Source organism: Penicillium chrysogenum (genome assembly GCF_028827035.1).
Source record: "Penicillium chrysogenum strain IBT 35668 chromosome Unknown utg000004l_segment0_segment0, whole genome shotgun sequence".
Classification (NCBI taxonomy): domain Eukaryota; kingdom Fungi; phylum Ascomycota; class Eurotiomycetes; order Eurotiales; family Aspergillaceae; genus Penicillium; species Penicillium chrysogenum.
The window spans coordinates 2,256,524-2,283,049 of NW_026622752.1; the positions used below are offsets into that span (position 1 = coordinate 2,256,524).

Below are 26,526 nucleotides of genomic sequence, written 5' to 3' on the forward strand. Positions count from 1 at the left end.
TCTCGGTCATCGTTCTGCTAGGATGTTAGCTGCGCTCACTTTCTGGGTTGGCGGGGGAAGACTTGCTCTTTTATTGAGTTTGGCAAATTGTCTCTCCTTTTGCCAATCGTTGACAGCTGTGACAATCGTGACAATCAAGATTGCCACGCAGATGGCAACTCCTTCCACCCAGTCGACGCCTGTGCCTTCGTCCACGGTCTCGTATATCCCCAAGGATAGTGAGATGACGGCGGCGACAGTCAATAATATAATAATTTTGTCGTTATATGCAGCCCAAAATAGCTTGAAGAATCCGGTCGATTTCCGAGCGGGTAGTTTGTTCTGACTGAAGACACGAACCCGGTCTTCGAAGGGGGAGCCGCTACCAGATGACACCGGTGCTGGTGCTGCAGCGTCATATTTTGGTGGAGATGTTGTAGATGTATCTTGCGAAGGTGCCACATCCTTGAACTCGACAGTGCCCTCCAGCCGCCCTTCATCTATGGACAAACCGGCATTGAGATCTGTTCGCAAACCGCGCTCCAGACCCTGCAACCCGCCAAGAGCATGGAAAGCAGCCAGGGACTTCGGGTTCTGCATTTTGTTTAGTTGACCCGGGGAAAACGCAAACCGATTATCCTCCACTTGGAAATCAGATTCATTCCTCGGATCTGGTCTCAAAGCATCCGACAGCGATACATCGTCATAGACAGCTTTGGAATTTGGGTCTATTTCGGAGTTCGCCCGGGAGCGAACTACGGTATCAGCAGAAGAAGCAAATGAGTCCGCCCGCGGACGCAATGTATCGCCATCGATCGACGGCGACGGTCGATGTGAGGCATCTTGAACCATCAACCGGCCTGGATCTGGTTGATTCCACGCCATATCTGGTGAGACAGGAGAAGTTGGGCTGTGATTTAGATCTGTAGGGCCCGACCACGCTGAAGAGGCTGTAGATATAGATCGCTGTAAAGATAAGAAAAAGTTAGGATAGTTAGCGAAAGCGTTCAGTTTATATGATGGCTTGGGTTACTAACCTCTCTGCCCGAAAAGTCCGTCACTATAACAGGGCTTAATAGTGAACCCTGATGGGAGGAGTCATTTGGAGAAGACATGGTGCGAATCGCACGGAGATCTTCCGAAAAGAATATGCGAATCAAATGTAAAAGCAGGTCATATAGAGGTTCATGTAATACTTCTATGATGCAAAAAAGGTCTCGTGTGTTGGGGTGACAAGACCTTTTGTTTTTCCCCTCTCAACGGGGCTGTGTACTTCCAAGGACGGATGCCCAGAGACGCCGAGGATTTAGTTGAGAATTTTCTGGTAATTCGCAACGAGCGCAGCAAAGAATGCCAAGTATGTATAAGAGGGATATATTATATCCACCAGAGAATATTGAAAAGGTGAAAAAAAGTAAAAATATAAGAAAATATAATATATAGACTGTTGAAAGAGGATGTGCCACTTATTACCCTGGGGACCCCAACACAGCCCCCTTTCCCAGGGTTACAAGCGGTAAGCTTTGTCTCGAACAGGGGCTTCAAAGCTCCGTGTATGATGTATGTCAAAGGCGAAGTTCATAGGCATACCGAAAAAGCTGAGGAATGTAAGCGCCGGGCTTCTTTTTTCTCAAACTCGTTTCTTCACATCCATGCTGCATAGCTAAATCCTGGGATCAGCGGGTGTTGAATAGCGTGACGCCAAGTGCAGTCGTCCAATGCGAGGGCGTTGCGGTCAAATTGGGTTTTCTCACTGTGGAGAGGACAACTGCTGCGCCTCACAGAGCACCCAATCATTGGCCATCATTTACCTCGACATATTGTGGATGTATTGGCATTTAATTGTTTGACCATGGCGCAAGTAAGGAGGCAAAGACCAGTCTCGTTGCATCATGGGGCTTGATTGTGACTGTTCTAGGCTGGAGACGGGGTAGGTGTCCACTTGATGAGCGGCTAGACTGTGCGCATCATAAGCACGCGGCATTGTCAGAACCTATCAAGGCACACGACCGAAATACTTGATCTTGATCTCGCAAGCCCCGGATCCGTACCTCGTCCACTCCGTGAGTGACTTGATGTTGGGGTTTCCCGGGTGAAAGGAGGCGTAGAGGACCAGATCGCCTTCTGTGGCGTTTTGTGGCGGTGCTTTAAATCATGTGGCGGTGCGGCTCTTCCTATGACTGGAGCCTCTTGAGCTCTAGTATGACCCGGGAGACAAGAGACATAACCAGCTTGGTCACGGAAGGGCAGTGCAATAGGTAACAATGGATTGGGCCAATTCATTCCAGGAAAAGCCTACCTCAAGGCTCGTAGCTATGTTGTAGGCAGAAGCACTCGTACTCGCACACCGCACCTACGGAACAGTGGCTGTATCGGAAAAGACAGCCTATATTTGGTCGCAGGACGCGTAGATGCGGATACAGTTGAGAAGAGGCCAATATTCAAGCCTCATTTGGTACGAATCTGGTACCTGCGCCTCCAAATATATGACATGGGAGTTCGGCCTCCTTAGCCATTTGAGGCTTGACAAGCGTTCCATTTGGAAGTGCGGCTCATGCGCAATGCGTCAAGGAAACTATTCTCCTTCAACACGTCAGGAATACGGAAAGGGATGTCGTAGCCTGGTCTCAGGTGGCACCACGATGGTAGTCTCACATGTTAGATGAAACAGTTCTAAAATAAATGATACTTAGGTAGCAATAATATTACTCCCATCGGCATTGCCCACGTGGTCAGCATGCGTGGCCGGCCATATAGTGGGATTGGGGTGAGGCAAGATATCCGGTGTTACACGGCTGATGAGCAACTGGAACTGGGCACCTGGGCTGGAAATTCCGCCGCATATGTCATCTACATACAGAAGTCACATTGACATTAACAAGGGTAAGTGAGAAAGAAGATAATGAAGACAAAGTAATTTGAACAAGAAGTAAGAGAAATAGGAACAGAAGAAAGAAAATAGATAGAGGGGGGTATCAATAGTGAAAAAGAGAATATAACCACACAATGACAATCAAAGACAGGAAATGCGCTTTTACAGCACAAACATACAGAATCCAACAGAAAAATAATAACAATAAGAAGGTATCGGGGACAAGCCCCGGAGTCCGATGTCAGAGGGGCTGTGCCCCCACCCATCACTTCGTTTCCATCATTTCGCGTGTCCCGTATCGCAACATCAACATTTACTGATCCATGACCTCAGTGAAGCGGCTGCTTCGACTCCCGTCGAAACTGTGCAAACTGCGGCCGAGCCCATCCGGCCGCGGTGGCGCGAAGGGCACTGCACTCTGGGGTTGTGCAATCGGTTGGGCTGGTGTAACGGTGATGGGAGTGGCAACACTGACCGCGCTGGAGATAGGAAGGTGCACGGGGTTGGGCTGTGCTGGTGGGGTGTGCTCCTCGACCTCACGGGTATAGTTTGAGTCCAGGGGCATGCCATATGGCTGGGCAGGGGGCGGAGCATAGAAGGACGGTGACCCAATTGGTCCGGACGCTGGTGAGGTGGCAGGGAAGCCTGTTATAGTGGGAGAATCGCCGTCTAGTCCGCCGCCATATCCATCACCACCGTGGGTGAAGACGGGAGGAAGCTTTCTGCCGGAAATTTTTTTGGAACCCGCGTTCGCTGGGGGCCGAGTCGACAGTGCTTCCAGAGCGCGTTGTTGCCGTTGACTGGCGCCAGCGCTTCATGAATGCAGGGGCCAGGTATGAGGCTGTGAAGAGAGGGTCGTTGCTTTCGCGCCGCTCGACAACTTCTCTAGACCGAGCCCCTGCTCCAGCCCCGGCTGCTGCATCACCTAACATGGTGGGACGTCCCATTTTTCCCATAAAGAACCCTCGGCGGCGGAGGTAGTAAAATAGGAGAAAAAGAATGAGAGCAACACCGGCAACTGATCCTACTACGCCACCCACGATTTTAGGAGTGGCAGGATTACTTGTCGAACCCTGCCCCGAACCCTGCGTTTCACTTGTAGTTGGCGCGGTTCCGGTACCAGTCGGCGAGCCAGCTGACTCAGAGCCTCCATATACATTTGACGAAGAGGTTGTGTAGCTGCTGGAAGTCGAGCTTGTCGAGGTGGAACTGGAACTGGAGTCGGAGCTGGTACCAGAATATGACGAGTGATTGTGTACCTGGGACGATGTTGTCGTAAGAGAGGGCGTAGAGATAGAAGAAGTTACGAGGCGAGTCGAACTCCATGCAGGTGAACTGATGACTGCGGCTGAGGGAGATCTTAATGGTGATGGAAGTTGGGTTGCGGCATTTGTGGTCGAAGAAGTTTGGGCCACATTCGCGGTGTTTGTAAGTGAGGTCTCGGATAGTGGAGAGGCTGTCGGCGAAGTTAATAGCCCTAAATCTACAGAGGCACTCGCACTTTCAGTTGCAGTCGCAGTTGTAGTCGCGCTCGCAGTCGCACTCGCAGGCAAGCTGTCCGAGCCCGGTAGGGTGTCAGTGGCGTACGTAGAATCCGATGCCGTCATCGGAAAGTCAGTAGTAGTCGACTGAAGCGGGGTCTGTGAGCTAGCGTCGACTATCTGCAGTACAGTCTCGATACTAGTAGGGTCGGGGGAGGCCGCCTCGTCCCGCTTTTCAAGCATTGAATCGAATTCGTTCATGCCATGCTCAAGGGGCATAGAGGTTTTCGAGGAGTCGCAATTTTCCTCCGGAGGCATATCAGTAGCTGGGAGGATGGGGCTTTGAAATGTGTCATCCTCAAGTAAATCAGAGCCCGCATCCTGGCCATCCAGCTCAGCTTCCCGCCGGCGCCTGGCACTAATTAGATTGCCGATGCGCGAGTGACGAAAATGACCATGAGCCATGTTGACAATTTTCCATACACGTCCACGTTAATTGCCAATCACATGCAAATGTCAAGACAAGGCAAAGCAAAAGCAAAAGATGTATGATCCTCACAGAGGTTGAGCTTCACGCTTTGCAAAGAATGGGACTGATAAGGTTTAAAAGTAAACGAAAGAAAACACGTTCTAGCGTGCCCAAAGTTGTGGAAGGATTGAAAGATTGTGGGAAAGGAATGACCCGGTTGACAGTATTGAAGGAGTGGAAGTTGGCGAAAGCGTAGCCAAACGTTGTGATCAAGAAAAGCGTAGCATGAACAGCAGCTCAAGAATATCGTGATATAGCACAGTAACCTGGAAGGAATGGCAGTCTTACAAACGACTGAGCAGAGTTCCAAGTTAGTATGTGTCAATTCAATTGGGGAAGCCCCACGCCATTGTACGCAAACAAATCGGGGGCTTCGAGTGAATTGATAACACATACCTGGAATAAAAGAGCGACAAAAAGAGTGGGAAAAAACAAGAGCCCAGTCTCATATCCTAATCCATTTTGGATATTGGAACCACAAAGGGGAATATAGACTGTTGAAATATGTCGAGAGCGTAAGGCCGGGACCCGTGAACAGCTCTGAGGGCAGTGTGGTCACACTGGCACAATTCAAATGATTTCCCAGTTGTCTAAGAGAGATGAATGTACAAATGCAACCAAAAATTGAGACCGAAAAAGAACAAAAAGCGAGACACACACGAAAGAGAAGAAGCGAAACGGGAGGAAAAAGACCCAGACCGCACCAAACAATCCCCTATCAAGGCCTAGTCTAGGCCGGGTTACTGACGAATTAGGCTCGGGGGCCGACAGATTCTTTTTCTTTTTCTTCTTTTCCCTTTTTCCTTTTCCCCTCCTTTCTTGATGTCGGAAGATATCTGGAATTGAGTTATAATCTGGGTGTTCTGTTCATTCAAGGAGAACATAAGATGAAAAAGAAAAAAACAAAAGCCCTCTCTCAACGCAGGTACCGTCAGGTACCGCGGGATCAACGAATGAAAAAGTGACAGGGCCCAGATGAGGTTCTGGCCAAGGATACTAGTCTCCTTTGGGTTTAGTGTGCCATGCAGGTTTAATTATCATCGGCTTAGCGTCAAATGGCTCTATACATAGGCAAGGGACAATGGTTACTTGCATAAAATAAAATCTCTTTAACTTAGCATATATATGTTTCTCGAGTCAACAGAGTACAACATACGGAGTATTGAATTCAATATTTCCCTAGGGAATTAACCTTGGAATATAACGGATGTGTCATTGTGTACTACCACACTCAATACCATACCTACGTTGTACGGAGTACTAACGGGAGAATCATTTGCCGATCACATTCCAAGGTTCTCCATAAAGCTATTTTAAGCCTAAGTGTCAGACCATGTCTCTCCATCAAAAATAGGACGTATGCATTTGTCTCCATATCTACGTGCTCTGCTCGTCTTATTTGACACCCAATGGAAGAAACACAAGAAAGAATAGGAGGGGGGTATTAGTATCGGATCTTTCCTCCTCTCGAGCCCAAAACTCATGCTTCACTTAGAAAGTCTCGAGCTCGTCGGCCGGAAGCTCCTCTCCTTCGGCGGGAATTTCAAAGCCGTCCTGATGGGAAGCGCACGAGCGTCAGTTTGGGGAATCCTCAGCGAATAGATTAAGGGAACGGACCTCGGTCGAGTATAGAATGCCCTGGATGTGCTTAACAAGTGTGTCTTCCTCCTTTTCAAGCTCGGGGTCGGCCTCAATGGCGCTCTGCAACAGCAGCTCAATGTCGCGCAACTTGGCGAAGTAGAAATCGCGCTCCTTCTCCAGTCCTGCGATCGCTTCCTTCTGCGTCGAGATCTCCTGTTGCAGGGCAGCGGTGGCCGCTCCACTGGCCGCACCGCCAACTCGGGGACGGACGGCGCCGCCTGTCGGGGTCACTCCACGGCGTGCGCTGCCAGCAGACGGGGCACGCGAAGTGGGGCCTCCAACGGAAGCAGGGGCGCCGGAGGCCTTGCGTCGGCCGACGGCGTCGTATTCACCACCCGGATAGTGCTGGTCCCAGTATTTCTTAACCCACTGGATGAACTCAAGGTTATCCTGCATGCGGCACTTTGTGAGGGACTGGACGGGGATGGGCTTGTTGACCTGGTGGCGGGCGAAGACATCTGGGTGATTGAACATGTTAAAAAGGGAATCGTCGATGGCCGATTTGGAACCCGTCTCCACATACTCTGAAGGATCTTGAAGTTCTGGAGGTAGGCATATTCAGTGTTCACGTTGAACTTGACCCGGGACATGGGAACATCCACTGAACAAAGAAATTAACCAGTCAGTATATATTCCACAACTCAGGACCACCTATCTCTCTCTCTCTCTCTCTCTCTGTCTATTATTGCGCAAGTCGTGATTACATACTGAAAATTGAATCGAAAATCTGGCAAAGGGCAGCACTATAGAGAGACAAGATAAGAGGTTAGCTCATCCAGTCTATGCAAAAAAAAGTCGACCGCCCCGCAGGCTTTAACAAGTCGGAGGAGAGAATACAGATCAACCATACCCAGTTCCACACTGCTCAATCTTGGTAAGGTTCAGCTGCAGCAGGTTGTTAAGCCATGCCAGCAGTTCCTGTCTGAAATTATAAATTGATCGGCGTCAGTAAAGCCATATCGGTCGCGAGATGGCGGGGAATAGGAGAAAAGCCGAACCTGGATTCACCCATGATGGTGGGGTAGAATAGTTATCAATCGAAACGCTGAAGCGGAAATGAGACTGGAATGAGCGCTAAGCGGAAAAGGAGCTTGATGATGATATTACACCGCAAGACCAGGACTCCCTGTCAGTCTCTGCTTGTGTGGTTGATGGGAAACAGTAGAGGGATTGTTTTGATGCTAAATCCCACGGATCGCACTGGCACTAGCCCACTTTTTCTGGCGAATCATGGATGGATTAGTTAATCAATGTCTTGATGCCTGAGGTGTTCTATTGTACCTGATTTATCACATCGCAGCCTGACATATTGCCTCGGTGCATGAAACTATTACATCGTCGTGTGAGGCACAACTCCACCGCAACAGGTCAAATCTCATATATCATACCACCCACCTGGACGTCATGCTGTAGCTTAGGATATCAAGTTGTTGCATAACCGATTGACCGCCGCTTCTACCGCCTTCCCGGCCGCGATATTTGACCAGCATAAACGGTCGATCTTGATCTTGTAGATGCCTGTCGCGTGAGGCGACCCAGTTAACTAACTCACGAGACATTGAAAATTGCGGTTATTGTGGTGATACACGATAATACCATAATGTATAGTATGCTAGGTAAATAATCTTGCAGTAGCATAACAAAGAGCGAGAATTTATACTGCCAACACTCCAGGGCCTGGTCTAATTTGTACCCAGATGAACTCATATCCGACTCCCACAAGCTTAGCAATATATAATTGGGAATAACGAAAACCACCCACAGGGGGAAAGAAGCAGCGCTGATAAGAAGAGCAAACGGTATATAAAACAAATGCAAATAGATCACTCCTCTAACAGGTCGATCCCGTCTAGTCCATATCCAAAGTCCATAATGACAGCGCGGGAGTCCTGGCTCGTTGCAACAATGCGTCGATAATCGGACTGCACGCTCAACATCCAGCTTGTGGTCCAGCCAGGGAAGTTGATTGACTGCTCACCCGTATCACGGTCGAACACCTTGATGCTCATGTCATAGCTACCGCTAATGATGCGCTTATTTGCGCTGTCGAGATGCAGAGATCGGATGAGGCCCGAATGTCCATGGAGCTCATTGACGAGCTCGCCCGTGTTAGCATCGAATTGGTAGATTATGCGGTCGTTGCCGCCAGTGAGGATGGTCCGGCCATCCTCACTGAATTCGACACATGCGAGGCCACGGTCCTTGCTAGTGAACTCCTTGACACATTGGCCTGAAATCACGTTCCACATCTTGGCAACACCGTCACCGCTGGCTGACACTATAAGGTCACCGCGTAGCTGCACAGCATTCACTGGCCCTTCGTGGCCATTGAGCCGCCTCAAAAGCTCACCGGTGTTTCGATCCCATACACAGATGGTGGTATCCTTGGAGCATGAGACGATGTATCGGTCATCAAAGCACACATCAAGGACACCGGCGTGATGACCGGAAAGACGATGGATCGGTCGGTAGTCGTCCTTGATGTCATACACGATACAGGTAAAGTCCGAAGATCCTGTGACCATAATCTCCTCGTCAAACTGCAAGCACAGAATTGATGCGCTATGATATATCGATTCTTCCTCCAATGGTGCCGTAATTTCCGTCATTTCTCCCGGCGTAGGCAACGGTGGGGTAATAGTCATAAAGGGCGCTTTCCCCGTGGCCTGGGCGGTTGGATTGTTCACTGGACCACGGCGGAAAGTCCGGGCTGCGGGTGGCCCAATAATCTTCTGGCATGACCATGGATAGTGTGCGTCCCACACACGAACCGTCCGGTCACGGGAGCCAGTAATGATTTTGTTCCTAAAAGCTTGTTAGCAGTGCACGACATCAACAGATCGATGTTAACTTACTCGTCAAATTGAGAGCAATAGACGCTGTCCTGGTGACCTTGAAGATAGATGGCTGCAGCTTTGCCTTCCGCCCAACGCTGATCGAGAGCGCGCCGAACAAGGAACTTTTTCTTCCAGTCCTGGTTCGGGATTGACTTCCCTAAACCAGATGACAGCTTCAACTTGGAGGCCGTCTCGCTTGCTGGCCGTCGGCCATATGCATTGCGGAACACATGTCTCCAAACATAAGAAGAAGACGCACGGAACCAGGCGCTAGACACAAGCTCCGCGTCCATGAGCGAATCAGGGTCCAGATACGAAAAAATGTGTGCTGTAATCTCGGCCGGAAGCAGAGCCACGGGATCTGAAGAAAAAGAAGTTAGCAAACCGCGTGCTGTGCCCAACAGGAGGTTTCATCCTTACCGAGTCGCATCATGGTCAGCAAATCAGTGTCTGACACATCCGATCGATCGCGCAGGTCAATACAAATACCGCTCTCCGAGTCCTGCGGAACCTTCAGGTCGAGCATCTTGTTCTCTAGTTCCACCTTAGCGATCCGCGCAGCCTCCATCTGCTCATTCTGTGCAGCAGCGGCAGCGCGCGCTGCTGCACCTGCGGACATGTGATTTGGCAGAACTGGAGGTGCCTGCCCACGGCCCGGAATGGGGACAGGGATCGAGGCGGTCGGGGCATAAAAACTATGCAGGGCAGACACACTATTCAAAGAAGGGCGCCGATTGACGCTGTAGCCCTGGTGCCAATGTGTTTTCGTTGACCGGGTATCCCAGCTACCGGAGGCCATGCGCTTATGGTTTGCATGGCGTGAAATATGGTGATCGTAACCGACTTCATTGTCATCAACCAATTTGATGTCCTCGGTAACAGGAATTGATTGCCTGGAAGGCTTGCTGCGAAGACTGACGGATAGGCGTCGGCCGAGAGCGACCAAACCATCCACAGGATGCCTTAAACTCGAAAAGCTTTTGGCACCGCGGCGCCGGGGAGCCGCGTTCGGAAACGGGTCTATCTCTTCCACGACTGGTGCGTGGTGATCCTGGCATATTTCCATCAAGTATGGCTCCTCCCATGTGTCCAAGGCTAACTCTTTTGACATTGGGGCGGCGTGACCCACGGTCCGTGGGCGCGAACGAAAGGATAATGAGGCGCGTCGCCTTGTGGAGGTGGCGTTGGTCTCTCGTGGCGACATGACTGAGGTTATTGCTGTGTGAGGGCAAATTAAACAATAATTAGATGAATCTGATCGCCAATGTGTGACGGCGATTGCTGGGGACAAGGAATGACAAGGCTTTTGTGAGACCAGTCTATTTATCGTTTGTCGACCGATGTGACGTTTGGTCTTGGGAATTCTGTGAGGTAAGTCTAGAAGTGTATATATCAACGACCGTTCGCGAACTCCAAGGACCCAAGAGAATGAAAAAGATAGAGAAAGGGAAAGAGAGATTAATGAAAGAATTATAGAGGAGAGAATAACAAAAGAAAAAAGAAAAGACCAAGGCGCAAGGAGAAGATAAAAAGGGCGGAAGAATTCCAGGAAGCAGAACGAATGGGTCTGAGTCGGGCGGTGAATTGGGGAGGAGTGATTGGTTCGACTATGAGGTTACCGAGGAGTCACTGTTACTGACATTTTCATACTACTTTACTATGGTCATCAAGTACCGAGTACTTTTGGAGTACTCGCCCCTGCATGGTTCAGAATTTTAGGTCGGGGGCAAATCCTGGGGGAGAACGCCCGTGGACGGAAAGTGCGGAGTAACTGTGACTTGGATCGACGCGGTAAATCTACTGCGGATCTATGTACCGTCTACCTAGGTACACCCTGGTGGCTAATTCAATTAGGGTTTCTGAGTTTTTTATTGAGACAATGATGATGACAGGTGAGGATGCTAATATTAGTACATATAGCCCACTCGGGTATTCGGTATTCCTCTGTATAACTACTTATTTCAATTCCGTACATAGTTATACTATTATTCAAGGAATAATTGATTTCGATCTCCTCAGAAAACCTCAATATGAATGAACACCCCTACCCGCCCCTACCCGCCCCTACCCCAGCCTTCTAACCCCTTTGTTTTGTATGTTGACACCGACTATATACATAATTCTTAACACTGAACATCTATCCCGTTCATCCAAAGATCTTCTCATATCCAGTCAAAGTAAACCGATAGTGAACGTCACCCTTCTTCATGCGCAGCATGGCCTCCTTGAGACCCTCCTCTCCGATGGCAATCTCCTCCACCCAACCCTTAAGACCCCGATCCGCAGCCAGCTGCAACATATCAAGCATCTCCCGACGGCTACCCAGGTGACTAGCACCAATGAGAACACCATTGGAGATCAGGTTCTGAGCCTTAATGACCTGTCCCTCCTCCTCAGGAAGACCAACACTGATCCAGCGCCCGTGAACATCCATCATGGACAGATAGCGCGCAAGATCGAAACCCTCCGAAGAGTTAGCGCAGTTGATAATCAAATCAAACGAGCACAGGTGATCCTTCTCCCACCCCTCTTCAGCAGTGGCAATGTAGCCATCGGCACCAAGCTTGCGAGCGTCCGCCTCCTTAGCGCGAGAGCGCGAAATAGCCCATGTCTCCGCGCCCAGCGCCTTGGAAAACATGATTCCAAAGTGACCAATGCCACCCAGTCCAACGATTCCAACCTTCTTGCCAGGACCAGCACCATTGCGCACCAAGGGCGAGTACGCCGTCAGTCCGGCACACAGCATCGGAGCAACAGAGTTGGTCTCTAGTGCGTCCGGGATCGGGAACACCCAGTGCTCGTGTGTCCGCACGTGCGATGAGTATCCGCCCTGGCTGACGATACCACTGTCGACCCACTTCGAGCCGTAAGTGTCCATTGGCTCGACCTGGCAGTATGTCTCGTTGTCGTTGCGGCATTGCTTGCACTTGCCGCAGGAGTAGGACTGCGCGCCGACTCCAACGCGCTCGCCTTCCTTAATCAGTGTGACCTTGGGTCCGACACGAATAGCCCGACCGACGATCTCTAGATAGCCATTAGCATGAGATCGTAGCCTTCTTTTTTCTTTTTGAATACGTACCGTGACCAACGCACAAGGGGAACTTTTGATCACCCCATCCTCCTTTATGAATACATTAGCCGGTGTTTCTGCTTGATACTTCAACGGGACCGCCATACCGCTGATAGTGTGCACATCACTGCCGCAAATGCCACAGGCCTCAATCTTAACATCGACATCTGTACTCGGTCAGATTCGGGAAAAGCGTAGTGACACCGACAGGCTAACTCACCATAGTCGCCGAAAGGCTTCAGCTTGAACTATTCATCACAATCAATCTAGGTAAGCGCGTATCCTAACTGGCACAGGAAAGAAGCACGTACATGGCGCTTGTGGAACTCAGTGTAGCTGTTAGGTCCATCGACCTGGAAGCCCTCAGCTTCATCGGGGTAAGGCATTGTGATAAGAATGAATGATTGGTCTGAAGTCTTTGTCAATGACTATGTTTTGGGATACAGAAAGGGCAGTGTACACGAGAGGACCAAAATACGAAAAGAAAAGTAGAAACTAGGAGACAAGTGGGTGCAGGGGCTGTATATCAGCGCCACGAAATCTCAGACCCTTGAGCGGGGATCGCGAAATATTCCATTCTTCCTACGCGGGATATAGTCTCCAAATTCATCGTGGTACTCCGTACTGCTGCCGTATACGGCTGGATCCCTCCAGTCGGACATTGTCCCGGACCCGCTCCACCGGATAAACTGATAACCAAGAGGAATCGGATGAATCAGAGCGCAGGAATGGGGGTTGGATATCACCCGGGAGGCGAAGCAAATACGCTGAAAAGAATGAAATGGTCCGGGCAACGTGGGGTAGTTGTTTGGCTGTGGGGTAGGACTTTAATAACACGCATGCGTTAGCTGATAGCGCGAGGTCCCGAGGCCGTCCAGTGGACGGGTCCTCGTATCAACTCCGATTCAACTATTTTTCCACCTATGAGCTTGCGAGAAGCATTGTATCCCGGTATCACCTTATCGGCGATAAGAAGTGGGATGTTATAGGGCTCGAGTTTAGGGCTTGGGCATTACATGGGTGTGGTAGATGCTGTACTCCGAATCAAAAAGCGAATACACATCATATTTACTATTACCGATAGATTTGTCAAAGGGAAGAAGTAAATCTACAAGTCTAGGAACCACCATGGAATTCTCCATCTGGAAAACATACAATTCTGTAGGGGGTACGTCCCTCACAAAAGCCTTAGTAAGGTCCAAGTAGACAGAGAAATTGCCCCACAAATCAAGCCCAAATGCTCCCTAGAGACGTTAAAAACTTAGCAATATAACTGAGCCACTTAAAGCTATGCAGAATCGCGAAGCTAAATGAAGGTTCTCTATATAGCCAGTGGTCTTCCAAGGTTAGGGCTGAGCGACAGCCAGGGTGGTGAGATGATGACCAAGAGGCCATGCCCAACGAAGCAGTGAGTGCATCATATCATAATATTTTCTCTTGTCAATTTTTCCCATATAACCATCCAAGGTTGATGATCTGACCTCGGTAAATTCTTTAAAGTTCAAGACCGGGGTAAATTGAACTTGAAGTCTACCATCAAAGTAGCCGTATAGCACACGAGCACAGCATCTTTGATCGAACACTATTATCATGGTCTATAAAACTCACAAGATATCAGTAAGACATTCTTTGCACAAGGAATGGAGTTAGTAGTGAACCGAACGTACCGGGAAAACCTCACTGAGCTTATGGACGTCCTCTGGCTTAATTCCGTTGGCGAGCGATTCCAATTGACGAAACATGCCTCTCAACCCCCAGCTAGCTAAGGCTGTGAGCTCAGCAGTCGATGGGCGTTCGTGACCACATAAGATCACATCTACCAGAGCCCATGCATGGCATTTGTGCGGGTGGTTCAGCTCCATTGACCTGGCGATACTGATTCCGTGTACATTGTCCGGTAGATCGAGATCGTATAGTCTTTGGTGCCTAGGTAAAAAGGTCAGCCTAAATAATAGAGATTCCACACTCCCTAAGAATAGCAATATGCCACTTACCAGTAGACTGACCAGTCATTTGTCCGGTAATTGCGGATATCCCGGTCCAAAGCTTTCGAAATCACCATCTCATGGTCAACGTCGGCTTCCTTGTCGCGTTTCTCATTTTTGTTCTGACTTTCATCGCTTGGGTTGCAATTATCGCCACCGCTCTCTTCGATCTTGTCGCCATCTTCATCACTCTCATCTGTTTTTTTGGGACCGATGATTTCCCCTTCTTTGGCCTTGTCACTGTTTATTTCCTCACCCTTATTGACTTCTTTATCGTGCGTTTTGTCATCTTCATTGTTCTCCCTGTCGCCGCCAGTGTTATCGAGCTGACCCGACGACTCCTGTGCAGTAGAATCTTGATTATTCTCTTTTTCCTCGCTTTCCGCTTCATGCAGCTCGCGGGGCCAAAATTCCGGAATACTCGAGTCCTGGTAGTCCATGAACACACGTCGAAGTAGATGGTTTGCACGGTAAGTTCCTTTGCCGAAGCTGCCTCTTTGGGATAGAAACCAATCCCAGCTTGGATCTTCACGTATCTTCTCTATCCTAGGTGTGTTTGTCCGGGGCATGAAATATCGCGTAACGGAAGGCGAAGTTATACCTGTCGCAATGTCCAGATGATTGAGGTCAATCCGCAGGACATGTAGACGCTGCTGTGGGATGAAGGAGGTTGTTATTTCTTTCATAGAGATAAGGATTTGTTCCAGTCTCTCGCATCTCCATATAAAGCACCAAGCTTGGGGGATTATATTTACGGGGGTATCGTCCATTTTGGTGGATTGCCCGAGGCAGAGAAGTTGAGCAATCAGTATATATGGCAGTATCGCACATGAGGAGTTTGAATATCCTGTGGCCAATAATAATAAGTATATTGTATATGTACTATATTTGAGAAGAACAAATTCTAGGTGAAGGTAGACAGGACTTTGTTGATTTAGACTAAGCCCTAACCACGAGCCCGGTTCCTTGAATACCCGGGAGGTGCGCCAATGGACGTCCTCCGCCGTGGAATTAGGAAAGTACATTTTCTCGAACTATGCCAATTTAGGAAATTAGTCCTTCCAATTTTGGAAGGCTTTAAAGAACTTTGAAGACAGAGAGACCTGAATTAGAAACAAGGAGGCTCTGGCCAAAAGCAATTGCAGCTGGGAAGGAGCGATGGCTCTAGACTTCCCAGCCCATTTCTATTTTTCACGCAGAACAATGCCAGAGCTATGTTTCTCAAGCGTGTAGCTCCTCCAGCCCGCCTTTGGTAGGTCGATATCTGAGTCTCCAGATAAGAACTTCATGAAAACACCATGCGTTACAATCACGATATGGTTCCTTTCCTCATCCTTCAATTGATCGGAGAGTTCTGAGACGCGAGACCTCACTCTCTTCGCCCGCTCCTTCACTGCCTCCTCTTCAGGGGCATAAATACCCTCCTTCGCTTGCCAACCTTCCGCTAAATCTTTGACGCCTAGTCCCGGAAAAGCCTTCTCTAGGGCCGGAGATGTGGATCCAGTGTCGCAGGGAAGCGCACTCCGTTCCTGCAAATCTGGATCCAATATGAGGGTCGCACCGTTTTCGATACCATGTTCTGAGACTTGGTCGAAATAGCGTTTATCGAGGATGTGGGAGAAAGCAGCGAGCGTGGTCTGGATGGTGCGTCGCAGTGGGGACGTGAGGATCACGCCTACCTGTGGAGCATGAGGAAACGTTTGGGTGAGCCGTGTGGCTTGTTCAGATCCAAGAGATGTTAGACCGGGGTCAAGTTGAGACACGTCTTTGGAAACATTGTGGGTAGATTCCGCGTGGCGGACAAGATGGACTACCGAAGTCATAGTTAGAGAACTTGGAATGAGTAGCTATCTGTTGCAAATCCTCCCTTTATAATAGTTATAGCAAATCGATGGAACAATTTTAGAGTATATTGCGTGATCCTTTCTCGTTGAATACGCATGAAAAGTATAAGCGTATCTCGATGTTCTAGGCTAGAAACCTTAGTAACTGCCGGTGTAGACGTGAAGTCTATCTCAAGCCCCACTTGATTATAAACTTCGATAGTCTAGAAGCCTGGCACTTATACGGAGTAGTAGCTACATATGTACTCTGTAGTTAGGATAGAAACCCATCATTTGTTGCCACTCCTATGGCATTAGAAAGTAGTGACATTGGTCTAAGGGTTAAAGCTGCTACGTGCTGGCGAGTAAGACATCAACAATGCAAAATTACGACAAAAGGCGAGCTCATGGAACTTAATATATGCATGGAATTATATTACTAGACTTTAAATGTAGCTCCTTGCCATATTTCCAAGCCATTATGCCACATCGGGCAAGGCCAATTCAACATCCATAGCAGGCTTGATCTTATCAGCAATGGTCTGGTACTGGGCATCAGTAAGACGGCTAAGAGGTCGGCGAGGGAACCCTCCGTAACCGTAGTATGACTGGATAGCACCCTTGGTGCCCGGAATGGCAGCCTTTGTGAGAACCCAATCGGCAGCACTGAGTTGCTGCTGGGCCTCCATGGCCTCTGTAAGGCGGCCCTCAGACCAGAGAGTGAAGATGCGGACACACAGGCGGGGAAGAACGTTCGCACCACCGGCAAGAATGGCAGAACCGCCAGAAACGAGTGTCTGCAGACTGAAATCGGCAATACCGCCAAAGGCAACGTATGGGTGCTTAGCGTTGGGCTTGGAGACAGTTGGGGTACGCTCAGCTGGAGCCAAGGGTGAGGAGGGGGTGATGGCACCGAGAGCGGTAGCGACACGAGTCAGCTTGCCGGTATTGGCGCAAGTGAACTTTGTGCCGACGATGTTAGGGTGCTCAGAAATACGGATGATGAGATCGGAGTCCATATCGATGCCGGCGACGGCACCTGGGTAGTTGTACAGGATAAGAGGAACAGGGGAGCCGTCGGCAACGGCTGTGAAGTATTCGTATAGGGTCTCATCATTGCCGACTGCGGCGCGGTAGTAGCTAGGGGGAACGATCAGAGCGTACTCGCCCCCAGAGGCCGCAACCTCCTTGCACAGGTCGATGGTTCCGCGGATGCTGTTCTCACTGGCGCCAGCGATGACGGGCACGTTCGAGAAGCCAGCTTCATCGAGGGCAGACCGGGTCTCCCGAGTAACGGTCATGCGCTCTTCACGGCTGAGATGTACAGCCTCACCGTTTGAGCCCATGGTAACCAGGCCAACAAGGCCGGCCTTAGCTAGACGCACAGCGTGCCGGCGAATAGAGGCGATATCGAGCTCCTCGGTCTGGGCATCGAAGAAGGTCATGGTCGGCGCATAAACGCCGGGGCGGAGTGGTGTGAGAGACATGATTCTGGAGTATGTATGAGTATGATGTTCACTGATGTTTGACAAAATAATGACTTACTTGGAATTTTGAGGGGTATATAGTAATTAAAACATCGTTGGCACTTGGCATTTTGGCATTCTTATGAAGGTGTCTTCGGGTCATCTCTTCCCCCACGTCGGCAAATGCTCCGAGGCACTTTGTATGGCGGAGAATTGCATTCCACCAATCAGCTTGCCCGCAGAGAATGTGGGGGACATGAGGGGTAAAAAACGCGGGTAAACGCGCATTTCAGCCGTCGATGGCGTTGAATGAGGCCATACATGACTCTGGCATGTGGTAAATTGGTAATTGAGATCGTGAGCGGCAAGCGCAATAGTGCATACTCATGAATTTCATTGTTCAAAAGAAGAATAATGTTGATGAAAAAGAAGACAGACGGCGTCAACAACCCCATGGCCGATAAGATACGGCTATTGAGTTGGCATTTCAAACGCCGGAAGAATTATATCCAGCGATTCGACACCCCGGTCTCTGTGAATTGTCTTAAATTTCCTTTTCCCCCCAGAAATTCCCCGGATTTCAAATCACAATCTCGGTATCAACAGACATCATGGCTCCTCCTAGCGTTTTGATGGTATGGACAATTATTCCCCGCAGTAGATCCCAAGCTAACGAAACTCGCAGGTTGGTACTGGTGAATACACCACCGGCTTCGTCGGCGGTGGTGCATCTGGCTCAGACAAGAAGGTCGGCGTGGTAGGACTCAGTCTTTTTGACCTGCGCCGGCGGGGCAAGGTTGGCGACCTGAGCATGGTGGGCGTGTCTGGCAAGAAGTTCCCCGGCATTCGTAAGTTGAGCGAAAGAGCAAGCAAGCAAACAAGAAACTAACCACGAGATTAGGTGACCACTTGCACCGTAACATCTCTCAAGTCTACAACAACCTCGATACCTCGTTCACCTCGTTCCCCGCAGACGACCAGACCGACCCTGACGCGTACACCGCGGCCATTGATGCCCTCCCCAAAGGATCCGCCATCACCATCTTCACCCCCGACTCTACCCACTATCCCATTGCACTGTACGCGATTGAGCGCGGTATCCACGTGCTCATCACCAAGCCAGCAACCCAGCGGCTAGAACACCACCTAGCTCTAGTTGAGGCCGCACGCAAGCACGGCGTCTTCGTCTTCATCGAGCACCACAAGCGTTTTGACCCGGCATACTCTGATGCGCGGGCTAAGGCGAAGACCCTCGGTGACTTCAACTACTTCTACAGTTACATGAGTCAGCCTAAGAGCCAGCTCGAGACGTTCAAGGCGTGGGCTGGTCGTGATTCTGATATCTCTTACTACCTCAACTCTCACCACATCGATATCTGCGAGAGCATGGTCCCAGAATACAAGCCTGTGCGGGTCACAGCGACTGCATCTCAGGGTACCGCTGCCGAGCTTGGATGTGTCCCCGAGACTGAGGACACCATCACCCTCCTTGTGGAGTGGCGCCGCCGTGATAACCCGGCGAAGATTGCTACTGGTGTTTACACTGCTAGCTGGACGGCACCTCAAAACGCGGGTGTTCACTCCAACCAATATTTCCACTGTATGTTATTCCATTCTCCGGAAGTAGTTTTTAAACAGACCTCTTCTAACACATATGGACAGATATGGCCGCCAACGGCGAAATCCGCGTTAACCAGGCCAAGCGTGGTTATGAAGTGACCGGAGACGACCAGGGCCTAATTCATTTCAACCCGTAAGAGTCCCGTTCCCGGAATAATGTTGTACTATGGTTCCATGTTCCATGCTGACTCCATTACGCTAGATTCTATATGCGCTACGCTCCCGATGAAGAAGGAAATTTCAGTGGGCAGACTGGATACGGCTACATCAGCTTTGAGAAGTTCATCGATGCCGTCACAGCTGTGAACGAGGGCCGTGTGACCCTCGACCAACTGGATGCCCGCCCGCTGCCCACCCTGCGTAATACAATTGCCACGACGGCAATTCTCGATGCAGGACGTAAGTCGCTCGATGAGAGACGAGCTGTGGATATCGTCTCTGAGGGCGACAAGTGGGAGCTGAAGTAGATTGTAAATACGATGTAAATGGATTTATGTTATACCAATGAGAAGTGTATTGTTTTCAAATGGTCATCGTCATCGTATATAAATTTGATTAATTATCCCCAAAGCCATCTACGATACTCCAGGGCTGTCATGTGCAAGGCCTAGCCCTGTCATCCTGATACTTGGCAAGGCCGCAACGTTAAAATAGTAAGCAGATGAAATACGAGTGCAACTTCAATTCAGCCTTGTACTTTTGGACTTATCTTCTTCCTCTGCAGCTGTCTATATTCATAAAACTAAGTCATTCAAAATGATGCGCCGAAAAGATGTGTATACCAATATCACACCCATCCCCTCATCCGTGCCCCGCCAACTAGCCCTCGACATCCTCCACAGCCATAGCGAAATAATCACGCTAAACCCACTTGTCCTCTCACATCAACCGATCAGAGCCCCACGGGATGCCATCGCCGACGAGTACTACTCAACATGGTACGAGATCACCGAACGGGTGCAATACGTGCCAGGCCTGGGCAAGATGGGGTCGGGCAAGATCAGCTTCAAAGGCTGTTTCCACAACGTCGCATGGGGGCTAGAAACACACATGTACGCGCCGATGGGAATCGACCTCCGAAGCAAATGGCGCATTGCAGGCAACCAGTACGGCGAACCACCCGAGCCGGCAGACAGGTGCGGAGACGGCGTCCCGCAAACGGGACTCTATCTGCGCGAGGATATCGAGATCGAATGCAACCGCACGCTAATTTCTTTCGTCAAGAGTCAGTTGAAGGCTGCTTCGAAGGTGTTGGTAGATCGGCTGATTAAGAAAGCTGAGCTTCTTGATGCCGGTGTTTTGCAGGCTATGATGGAGGATGGTAAATTGACGACCTATAATCCGGCCGATCGATCTAGCAGGATCATGAGGGAGCTGTCGTATTCGTCGCGGAGGCAGTCGGATCAAATGTCGAGGTCGTCGTCGTCTCGGGGACCGAGATCGCCGACGGATTCGGTGCAGATGGGATCGATGGCTTCTGGGTATGCCTTGCCGTCGCAGTATGGGCATGAGCACAGTAAAAGCTTTGCTGTGGAACTGCCGGCGGATTTTTATCATCCACAGTCTGGATCTGATAGATATCAAGAGTTGCCGGATACCAGTCGACATTCGAAGTCATCACGGCTGGATAAGGGGTATAATGAACTATCTACTATGGAAGAGACTTCAGAGGAGCGGAGTGAAGCGGTGTCACCTCATAACCCTTACAGACAAAAGGGTTAGGTTTGTATTTCTTTTTCACGTCAGAAGCAGACACGAAATTGCCATGTATTATGTATCTTTCGTTGCCTCCTTTGGGCGCTTCAGCGTTGAGCCCAGGGAAGTCCACACATAGCCGGCGTCGATGCTCCTGTAGGACTTTTGAAGGTCGAATCTCCAAGTCGACCAGAATGTATTGTGACAGCGTTGAATTAGTCGCCTCAACAAAGAGATTCTGACCCAGCGCATCCACCACGGCATACGTCGAATCATCACATAAAGTCATATTCAGCTGCTTTTGTCCTCGCATATACCACAGTCCCTGTCGAGAAGAACTCCAAACTGGGGACGCATGACGGTATTCTTTTCGTCATATATTGTCTTCGTAATATCTTGCCGGTCCACGTGACGAAATAATTCGTAGTTTATTTCTGCCGCTTTGGGCAAGAACTGTCCAGCGAGTTTCAGACAAGCAGCCTAAGGCAGTTATAGTACGTCTCTTGTGCCTTGATTTGTTCAAGCAAGATCTGCGCCTCGGTGGTATTCTCCCACTCGGATTCTCCCTAGGAGCGTACCAAGGTCGGAAGAGGTGGCCTCATAGATCTCGCAATGATGCTGCCAAGCTTGGTAAACATATGATTATTTGGTAGACAGAAAGAAAAGGCTGGAAGCCATGTGGTAGTACTCCGTACACGAATAGGGAAAGAAAGGTAGCAGCAAACGCATCTCGTGGTATCATGCAAGAAATATCATTCAAATCCAATTAACGTCGCGATCCCCCTTGATGATTCCATCTTCACCCTTGTGCAGCTTGACGCGACACTGGGGACAGTACCACTTTGCCGTACGAGAGGGGACTTCGGTCAAGCCCACACAGTCGAGATGGAACCATTCACGGTCACACTGCGTCGAATTAGGTCATTAGCATTTTGCTGGAACGTGTCATAATAGGGAAAACTTACATCCTGGTTCTCGCAGCAGATCATTGTCCCAAAACTAACATCTCCACAGAGACAGTATCGGGGCTCGTTGGCGTCGATCTGCTCGAGGACGCCGTCTTCGTCTACACGGACATCCTGAGAGTCGCGGATGCTGAGACGCTTCTTTCCTGGCTTGGCTTTGCGGCGCCCATAGCTTACTGCTGCGCCGCCATCTTGACCGGTGGAAATGGGTCCTGGTGCCGGACGCTTGCGCCGGCGGGTCGGGCCGGGAACACTTGGCGCATGTGACGATTCGCGGATGGGTGTTTTGTGCGCGGGTGTTGTGCTCTTGATACGGCGGTCGCGTCCACTTGCTGCTATTGCGGTCGGAATGCTACTAAGGGCCCCTCCTTCAATTGAAGCAGCGGCTGCAGAGCGCCGCGACGAGGGCCGGGTGACGGGCGGTGTGGGTGTAGTGACATGTTGGACAAGGGATCGATTAGATCCGGAGCCAGTGGGGCTGGGGAGAGGAGGGGAAAGCTTTGCTTCAACTGCGGGGGACATGTGGGTCTTGATCGGGAGGATGAGGTCGTTGTTGGTCTCGGTGGCTGGAACGGCTCCTCTGCTTGATCTGCGCCGTGACGGACCAGCCCTGGAAGGGCCCACAGGGACAGGGGCGGGCGCTGCGACCGGCGCAGCAACTGGCATTTCAGGCTCGGGAGCAACAAGTTCTGTTGCTTCGGCGTTAGCCTCTTCCCGTTTCCTCTTCCGTGATGATCGATTCGCGACTGGGGGTGCTTGGGCGGGGCTTGGCAAAGGCCTGAGCAAGACACCACCTTCGCCTTCCATCAATGCTTGTTCACGGGCCAACTGTTCGCGTTTCAACTTCTTTGCTTCGTTTAGTTTCATTCCGCGATTGCTCAGTTTCGTCTCCTCCAGATCTTTGGCAGCTTCCCCACGCCGAGTTTCTTCAATATTGTCACAGTCAATGAACTCCGCACCCGTCTCTTCTGCCAGGGCCTTGGCTGTACGATATGCTTCCCAACCGCGGTTTGCCAGGGCTAGCTCACGGTGAATCATTACCTCACTCGGCTGCCACACAGCATTCTTTTTCATCTTCTTCCGCAGCCTGGTCATCTCCCATTCCGTCAACCGCAGCCATGGCAGGTCATCGCTCCCCAATTTCGCATCAGCTGGCGGTGGTTTCAACTGCGCAAGGGCCTGGGCTGTCGATTGTCCATTACCCAAGCTCAGGCGACGCGCTTTCTCCTTCTTTGGGGGCCGAGCAGGCTTGGGGGCAGATTTAATGGGATCGCTCTCCAAGTCCGATTGCTCAGTACTGGCAAGCGGAGAATCTGGATCAAACGTCCCATCAGCACCTAGCACACGCCTCCTATTTTTATCTCTCCGATTGCGATTGTTATCCAACCGAAGGGTGATACGCGTCGTGGCATCCTTGTTGGTCTTGTTGCCTCCGCGCGCACGCTTTCGTGTAGGTTCAGGCGGGGGCGATGGTTCCTCTGAGGCAGGTTTTGGCAATGCTTCGAGTTTCTGGCGAATGCAGCCTAATCGGTCGAAGTGGCGATCTACGACATCGTAGAGGCGACAGGCCTCTGCATATGCCGATTCACGCGCATTGATCGCACGATCAACCTGGGAAGATATGTCTTTGCGCAGTGCAATTGCGCCCGGTCGCTTATCTGAAGGGAGATCTGGGAGCTGGCCGTAGACTTGAGTGAGCTGGTGCACCGCTTGCGCCGAGTCGAGGTATCGGTCATCGAGGCCGCGGATGAGGGTTAAGGAGCGGATCAAGTCTGCGGGAAGATATTCGGTATAGTCAATAAAGTCTGTGACCGTAGCCTGCGCGTCAGGATCAAAGGGGCCATCCAGGATAACCCCTCCGCTGTCGTCTGTGTCGTCGGTCATGGGCATGTTCTAGCACGATAGAGGTGGATGTTGATAGGTTGTGCAGTGGCCTTGCGCCTTGAAATTGCAACCGGTGTTGAGATATCCAAATTCAGTGCAATCCTGCGATGATGAATGAGGACATCGAGGGGTCCAGGCGTCAGATAACAGATGGAGCTGGGTGCCCTTGCTGCACGAGGTCCTAAAACACCGGATGATAGTTGGTCCGATACCGTCTGGGGAGCTGCCATCACGTGAATGACCATCCAGTTATAACGACTTGGGAGCCTGCATATAGCAGATATTTACTCGCAATGTGTGCTTCATTTCATCCGCTATAGTAATAAGAATAAATTGCTTGCTACGGACTTCGTTCATCCCTCCTGTACTTGGGTAGTTTCTACAAAATTGAGTATAGGCACCTGAGGCAGGCGTCGAAGCTTAGTCAGCCAGTTTTGACCCCGAGGCCAATTAAAATGACTCGGCGATCTCCCCACCTGCCAACTTACAAGCTCCATTACTCGGCCAATCCTATCTCTTTCCAAGGTCGGTACCTGCCGAGGTGCTCCACTCCCAGTAACTACTTAAGTACGTACTCTTTTTCACAATCGAAAGTTCCATCCAGATCGCAATGGGAACTCGAGGGCTCGAGATAGTGCGTTTCCGCGGGCGTTACTACATTCGCTACCATCAATTTGACACCTACTTCGAGGGTCTCGGCGCTAAAATAGTCGCGAGCATCCCTGCCGACCCCGAGGAATATCATGGTACGCCGTGAAGATATTGGCCTTACATTATGCTAATGCTTGCAGAATGGCTCAAATCCATGCGAAAGGAGTATGCGGCTAAGGAAAGTGCCCTCGAAAGACATGTCTACGAGATCCGCGACGGCTTCGAACCCAACTATTCGGAATTTAGCGAGTTTACGACGCTCCCTTCCGAGCTTCCACGATTGGATGAATATGACTTTGTTGAGTACATTTACATCATCAATCTCGACCATGAAGTCCTCACCATGAACCACGGCATACACTGGAAGCTGGGAAATATCCCACGCCAGGACGGACTATGGCTTCGTGCCATTGCAGACAGCATCTATGGCCTACCCACCATCTCACTCGACATTTGCCCGGAAGAGTATATGGCCTCGCCGGCTTTGGAGTACCCTGAAGCAAAGTGGGGGTTCGATTATGACTTCCGCTCCGTAACCCCGAGGACAGACATCGCGGAGGCACCGAAGGCGTTTCTCACACACGTTCTAGCCGGTACACTTATTGAATACAAGGACGATATCATTACATGCGGGAGGGAGTGGAGCCCGGACTCTTTTCCCTTCCGCGAGTTGACTTTTGCTCTTGTCTCAATCGCGTCTGGCCAGGCCAAATTCCATTCTTTCCCGGCTCAGCTGTGCAGCCCTCGAAAGTGCGGACGGTGGAACTGCGAGTCGAAACACTTACATAGAACACCTGGATGGGTTAACGAGGTGTGGGCTGGTGATAGCGCTCCGTTACTGGAGTTTGGCTCCCCATCCCATCGGCCGGGCGAGCCTCCAGGGGCGTCACCCATGGATACGATGTACTGGCTCGAGGACGTTCTTGTCAGTCTTGCACTAGTGGTTGACGGTGAGGCCATCACGAAGGCCGCTACCTGGGGAATCGAGCAGGGACGCGCCAACTTTCAGATCGTCATTTTATCCCTCTTTGAAGTGGCCTTTGCAGAAGTCTCCTTTGATGGTGAGGTGGGGCCATTCATTAAAGTCAGTTATGCTGCCAATCTCTCGCCTCTGCGTCCAGATTTTTGCTCGAGCACACATCCGCGTGAGCGGCCAGTGCTGAAGCCTGAAATGCAGGCTCAGCGTCGGCGCGGTGAACTCATCATGAACTCGAACTGCACTGGAACAACCCGAAGACTACGAAACCAGTTCCCCGGACTCGCAGCGCTTGTCAACTTCTTCGAAGTCGCCGCGAGCCGCCGCGCAGCATCCAAATCACAAGGCATTCTCCCGACGGAGCTGTATGACAGGATTGTGGACTTTGTCGATCACGACACGTGGAAGGCCTGCTTGCTTGTATCGAGTGTGGTCCGTGCCTGCTGTCTTCGCAAGTATAGGCTTGATGATCGTATGAGAATTGCGGCGGGCCCCTTCAAGAGGCTGCAAGAGAACTAACAAGAGCCCCTGATGTCCTTCAACTTCGAAAATATGCAAACTGGCAAGATCCTTCCGATGAGGCACGTTCCGCATTGTTATTCGAGAGAAGAGTGTAACTGGATGCCGGTCATCGGCAGCGACCGAAAAGCGCTCATGTTGGACGTGATCATCCAGTTTGAGCCGGTGGGGGCCGGGCCTGTGGAACCCGACAGCGATGATGAATGTGCATGAAGTCTCCTGGAACAAGTGCCAAGAGGCCGACGAATCCGGGTGAGCTATTAATGGCGAGACAAGTATCAAGATGTGCTTAATTCCTGCGTAATAGCGACGAGAGCGTTTGACACACCAGCCAAGCCCGGGGTACCACTCCACACGGATCGAATGGAATCGAACCTTTTCCTTATCCAATTCGGTTTGAGGTGGTAGTATCTGCTTCGAGGTATTGGGATGGCGGTAAACCAAGTCTGGCAAAACCTGTTACTAAATGTCGCATGATTAAGTATGTCGAGGAATAAACAGCATTTGTTAAAAACTAGCTGCGCAGTCAATTC

The 26,526-nt window shown here is 50.5% G+C and overlaps 12 protein-coding genes across 12 annotated transcripts; 3 read left to right on the forward strand and 9 right to left on the reverse strand.

Moving 5' to 3' along the window:
- Window positions 1-6: 6 nt before the first annotated feature.
- Window positions 7-1,094, reverse strand: N7489_006796 (uncharacterized protein; the record flags this gene model as incomplete). The annotated part of the gene is made up of 2 exons (XM_056712546.1): window positions 7-945; window positions 1,017-1,094. 2 exons carry the CDS (start codon window positions 1,092-1,094, stop codon window positions 7-9), a joined length of 1,017 nt encoding a protein of 338 aa, XP_056566261.1.
- Window positions 1,095-3,164: 2,070 nt separating this feature from the next.
- Window positions 3,165-4,797, reverse strand: N7489_006797 (uncharacterized protein; the record flags this gene model as incomplete). Its single annotated transcript, XM_056712547.1, has 2 exons — window positions 3,165-3,573; window positions 3,596-4,797. 2 exons carry the CDS (start codon window positions 4,795-4,797, stop codon window positions 3,165-3,167), a joined length of 1,611 nt encoding a protein of 536 aa, XP_056566262.1.
- A 1,555-nt stretch (window positions 4,798-6,352) lies between these two features.
- eb1 (microtubule-binding protein BIM1) lies at window positions 6,353-7,573 on the reverse strand (the record flags this gene model as incomplete). Its single annotated transcript, XM_056712548.1, has 6 exons — window positions 7,501-7,573; window positions 7,353-7,424; window positions 7,211-7,245; window positions 7,026-7,103; window positions 6,479-6,960; window positions 6,353-6,415 (listed from the first exon to the last, which is right to left on the reverse strand). The coding sequence occupies exons 1-6, from the start codon at window positions 7,512-7,514 to the stop codon at window positions 6,353-6,355; spliced, it is 744 nt and encodes a 247-aa protein (XP_056566263.1). The 5' UTR covers window positions 7,515-7,573.
- A 752-nt stretch (window positions 7,574-8,325) lies between these two features.
- N7489_006799 (F-box/WD repeat-containing protein) lies at window positions 8,326-10,543 on the reverse strand (the record flags this gene model as incomplete). The annotated part of the gene is made up of 3 exons (XM_056712549.1): window positions 8,326-9,307; window positions 9,358-9,700; window positions 9,760-10,543. 3 exons carry the CDS (start codon window positions 10,541-10,543, stop codon window positions 8,326-8,328), a joined length of 2,109 nt encoding a protein of 702 aa, XP_056566264.1.
- A 942-nt stretch (window positions 10,544-11,485) lies between these two features.
- Window positions 11,486-12,795, reverse strand: N7489_006800 (NAD(P)-dependent alcohol dehydrogenase; the record flags this gene model as incomplete). Its single annotated transcript, XM_056712550.1, has 5 exons — window positions 11,486-12,363; window positions 12,419-12,460; window positions 12,517-12,576; window positions 12,630-12,657; window positions 12,721-12,795. 5 exons carry the CDS (start codon window positions 12,793-12,795, stop codon window positions 11,486-11,488), a joined length of 1,083 nt encoding a protein of 360 aa, XP_056566265.1.
- Window positions 12,796-13,910: 1,115 nt separating this feature from the next.
- Window positions 13,911-15,164, reverse strand: N7489_006801 (uncharacterized protein; the record flags this gene model as incomplete). Its single annotated transcript, XM_056712551.1, has 3 exons — window positions 13,911-13,991; window positions 14,077-14,335; window positions 14,404-15,164. 3 exons carry the CDS (start codon window positions 15,162-15,164, stop codon window positions 13,911-13,913), a joined length of 1,101 nt encoding a protein of 366 aa, XP_056566266.1.
- A 414-nt stretch (window positions 15,165-15,578) lies between these two features.
- Window positions 15,579-16,217, reverse strand: N7489_006802 (histidine phosphatase family protein; the record flags this gene model as incomplete). Its single annotated transcript, XM_056712552.1, has 1 exon — window positions 15,579-16,217. One exon carries the CDS (start codon window positions 16,215-16,217, stop codon window positions 15,579-15,581), a length of 639 nt encoding a protein of 212 aa, XP_056566267.1.
- Window positions 16,218-16,696: 479 nt separating this feature from the next.
- On the reverse strand, window positions 16,697-17,704 carry N7489_006803 (dihydrodipicolinate synthase family protein; the record flags this gene model as incomplete). Its single annotated transcript, XM_056712553.1, has 1 exon — window positions 16,697-17,704. One exon carries the CDS (start codon window positions 17,702-17,704, stop codon window positions 16,697-16,699), a length of 1,008 nt encoding a protein of 335 aa, XP_056566268.1.
- A 590-nt stretch (window positions 17,705-18,294) lies between these two features.
- On the forward strand, window positions 18,295-19,770 carry N7489_006804 (Gfo/Idh/MocA family protein; the record flags this gene model as incomplete). Its single annotated transcript, XM_056712554.1, has 5 exons — window positions 18,295-18,318; window positions 18,369-18,531; window positions 18,585-19,283; window positions 19,346-19,436; window positions 19,506-19,770. 5 exons carry the CDS (start codon window positions 18,295-18,297, stop codon window positions 19,768-19,770), a joined length of 1,242 nt encoding a protein of 413 aa, XP_056566269.1.
- A 289-nt stretch (window positions 19,771-20,059) lies between these two features.
- N7489_006805 (uncharacterized protein) lies at window positions 20,060-21,025 on the forward strand (the record flags this gene model as incomplete). The annotated part of the gene is made up of 1 exon (XM_056712555.1): window positions 20,060-21,025. One exon carries the CDS (start codon window positions 20,060-20,062, stop codon window positions 21,023-21,025), a length of 966 nt encoding a protein of 321 aa, XP_056566270.1.
- A 729-nt stretch (window positions 21,026-21,754) lies between these two features.
- Window positions 21,755-23,853, reverse strand: N7489_006806 (putative PHD finger domain protein; the record flags this gene model as incomplete). Its single annotated transcript, XM_056712556.1, has 2 exons — window positions 21,755-21,904; window positions 21,964-23,853. 2 exons carry the CDS (start codon window positions 23,851-23,853, stop codon window positions 21,755-21,757), a joined length of 2,040 nt encoding a protein of 679 aa, XP_056566271.1.
- Window positions 23,854-24,457: 604 nt separating this feature from the next.
- On the forward strand, window positions 24,458-25,993 carry N7489_006807 (uncharacterized protein; the record flags this gene model as incomplete). The annotated part of the gene is made up of 2 exons (XM_056712557.1): window positions 24,458-24,593; window positions 24,639-25,993. 2 exons carry the CDS (start codon window positions 24,458-24,460, stop codon window positions 25,991-25,993), a joined length of 1,491 nt encoding a protein of 496 aa, XP_056566272.1.
- Between the last annotated feature and the right edge of the window lie 533 nt (window positions 25,994-26,526).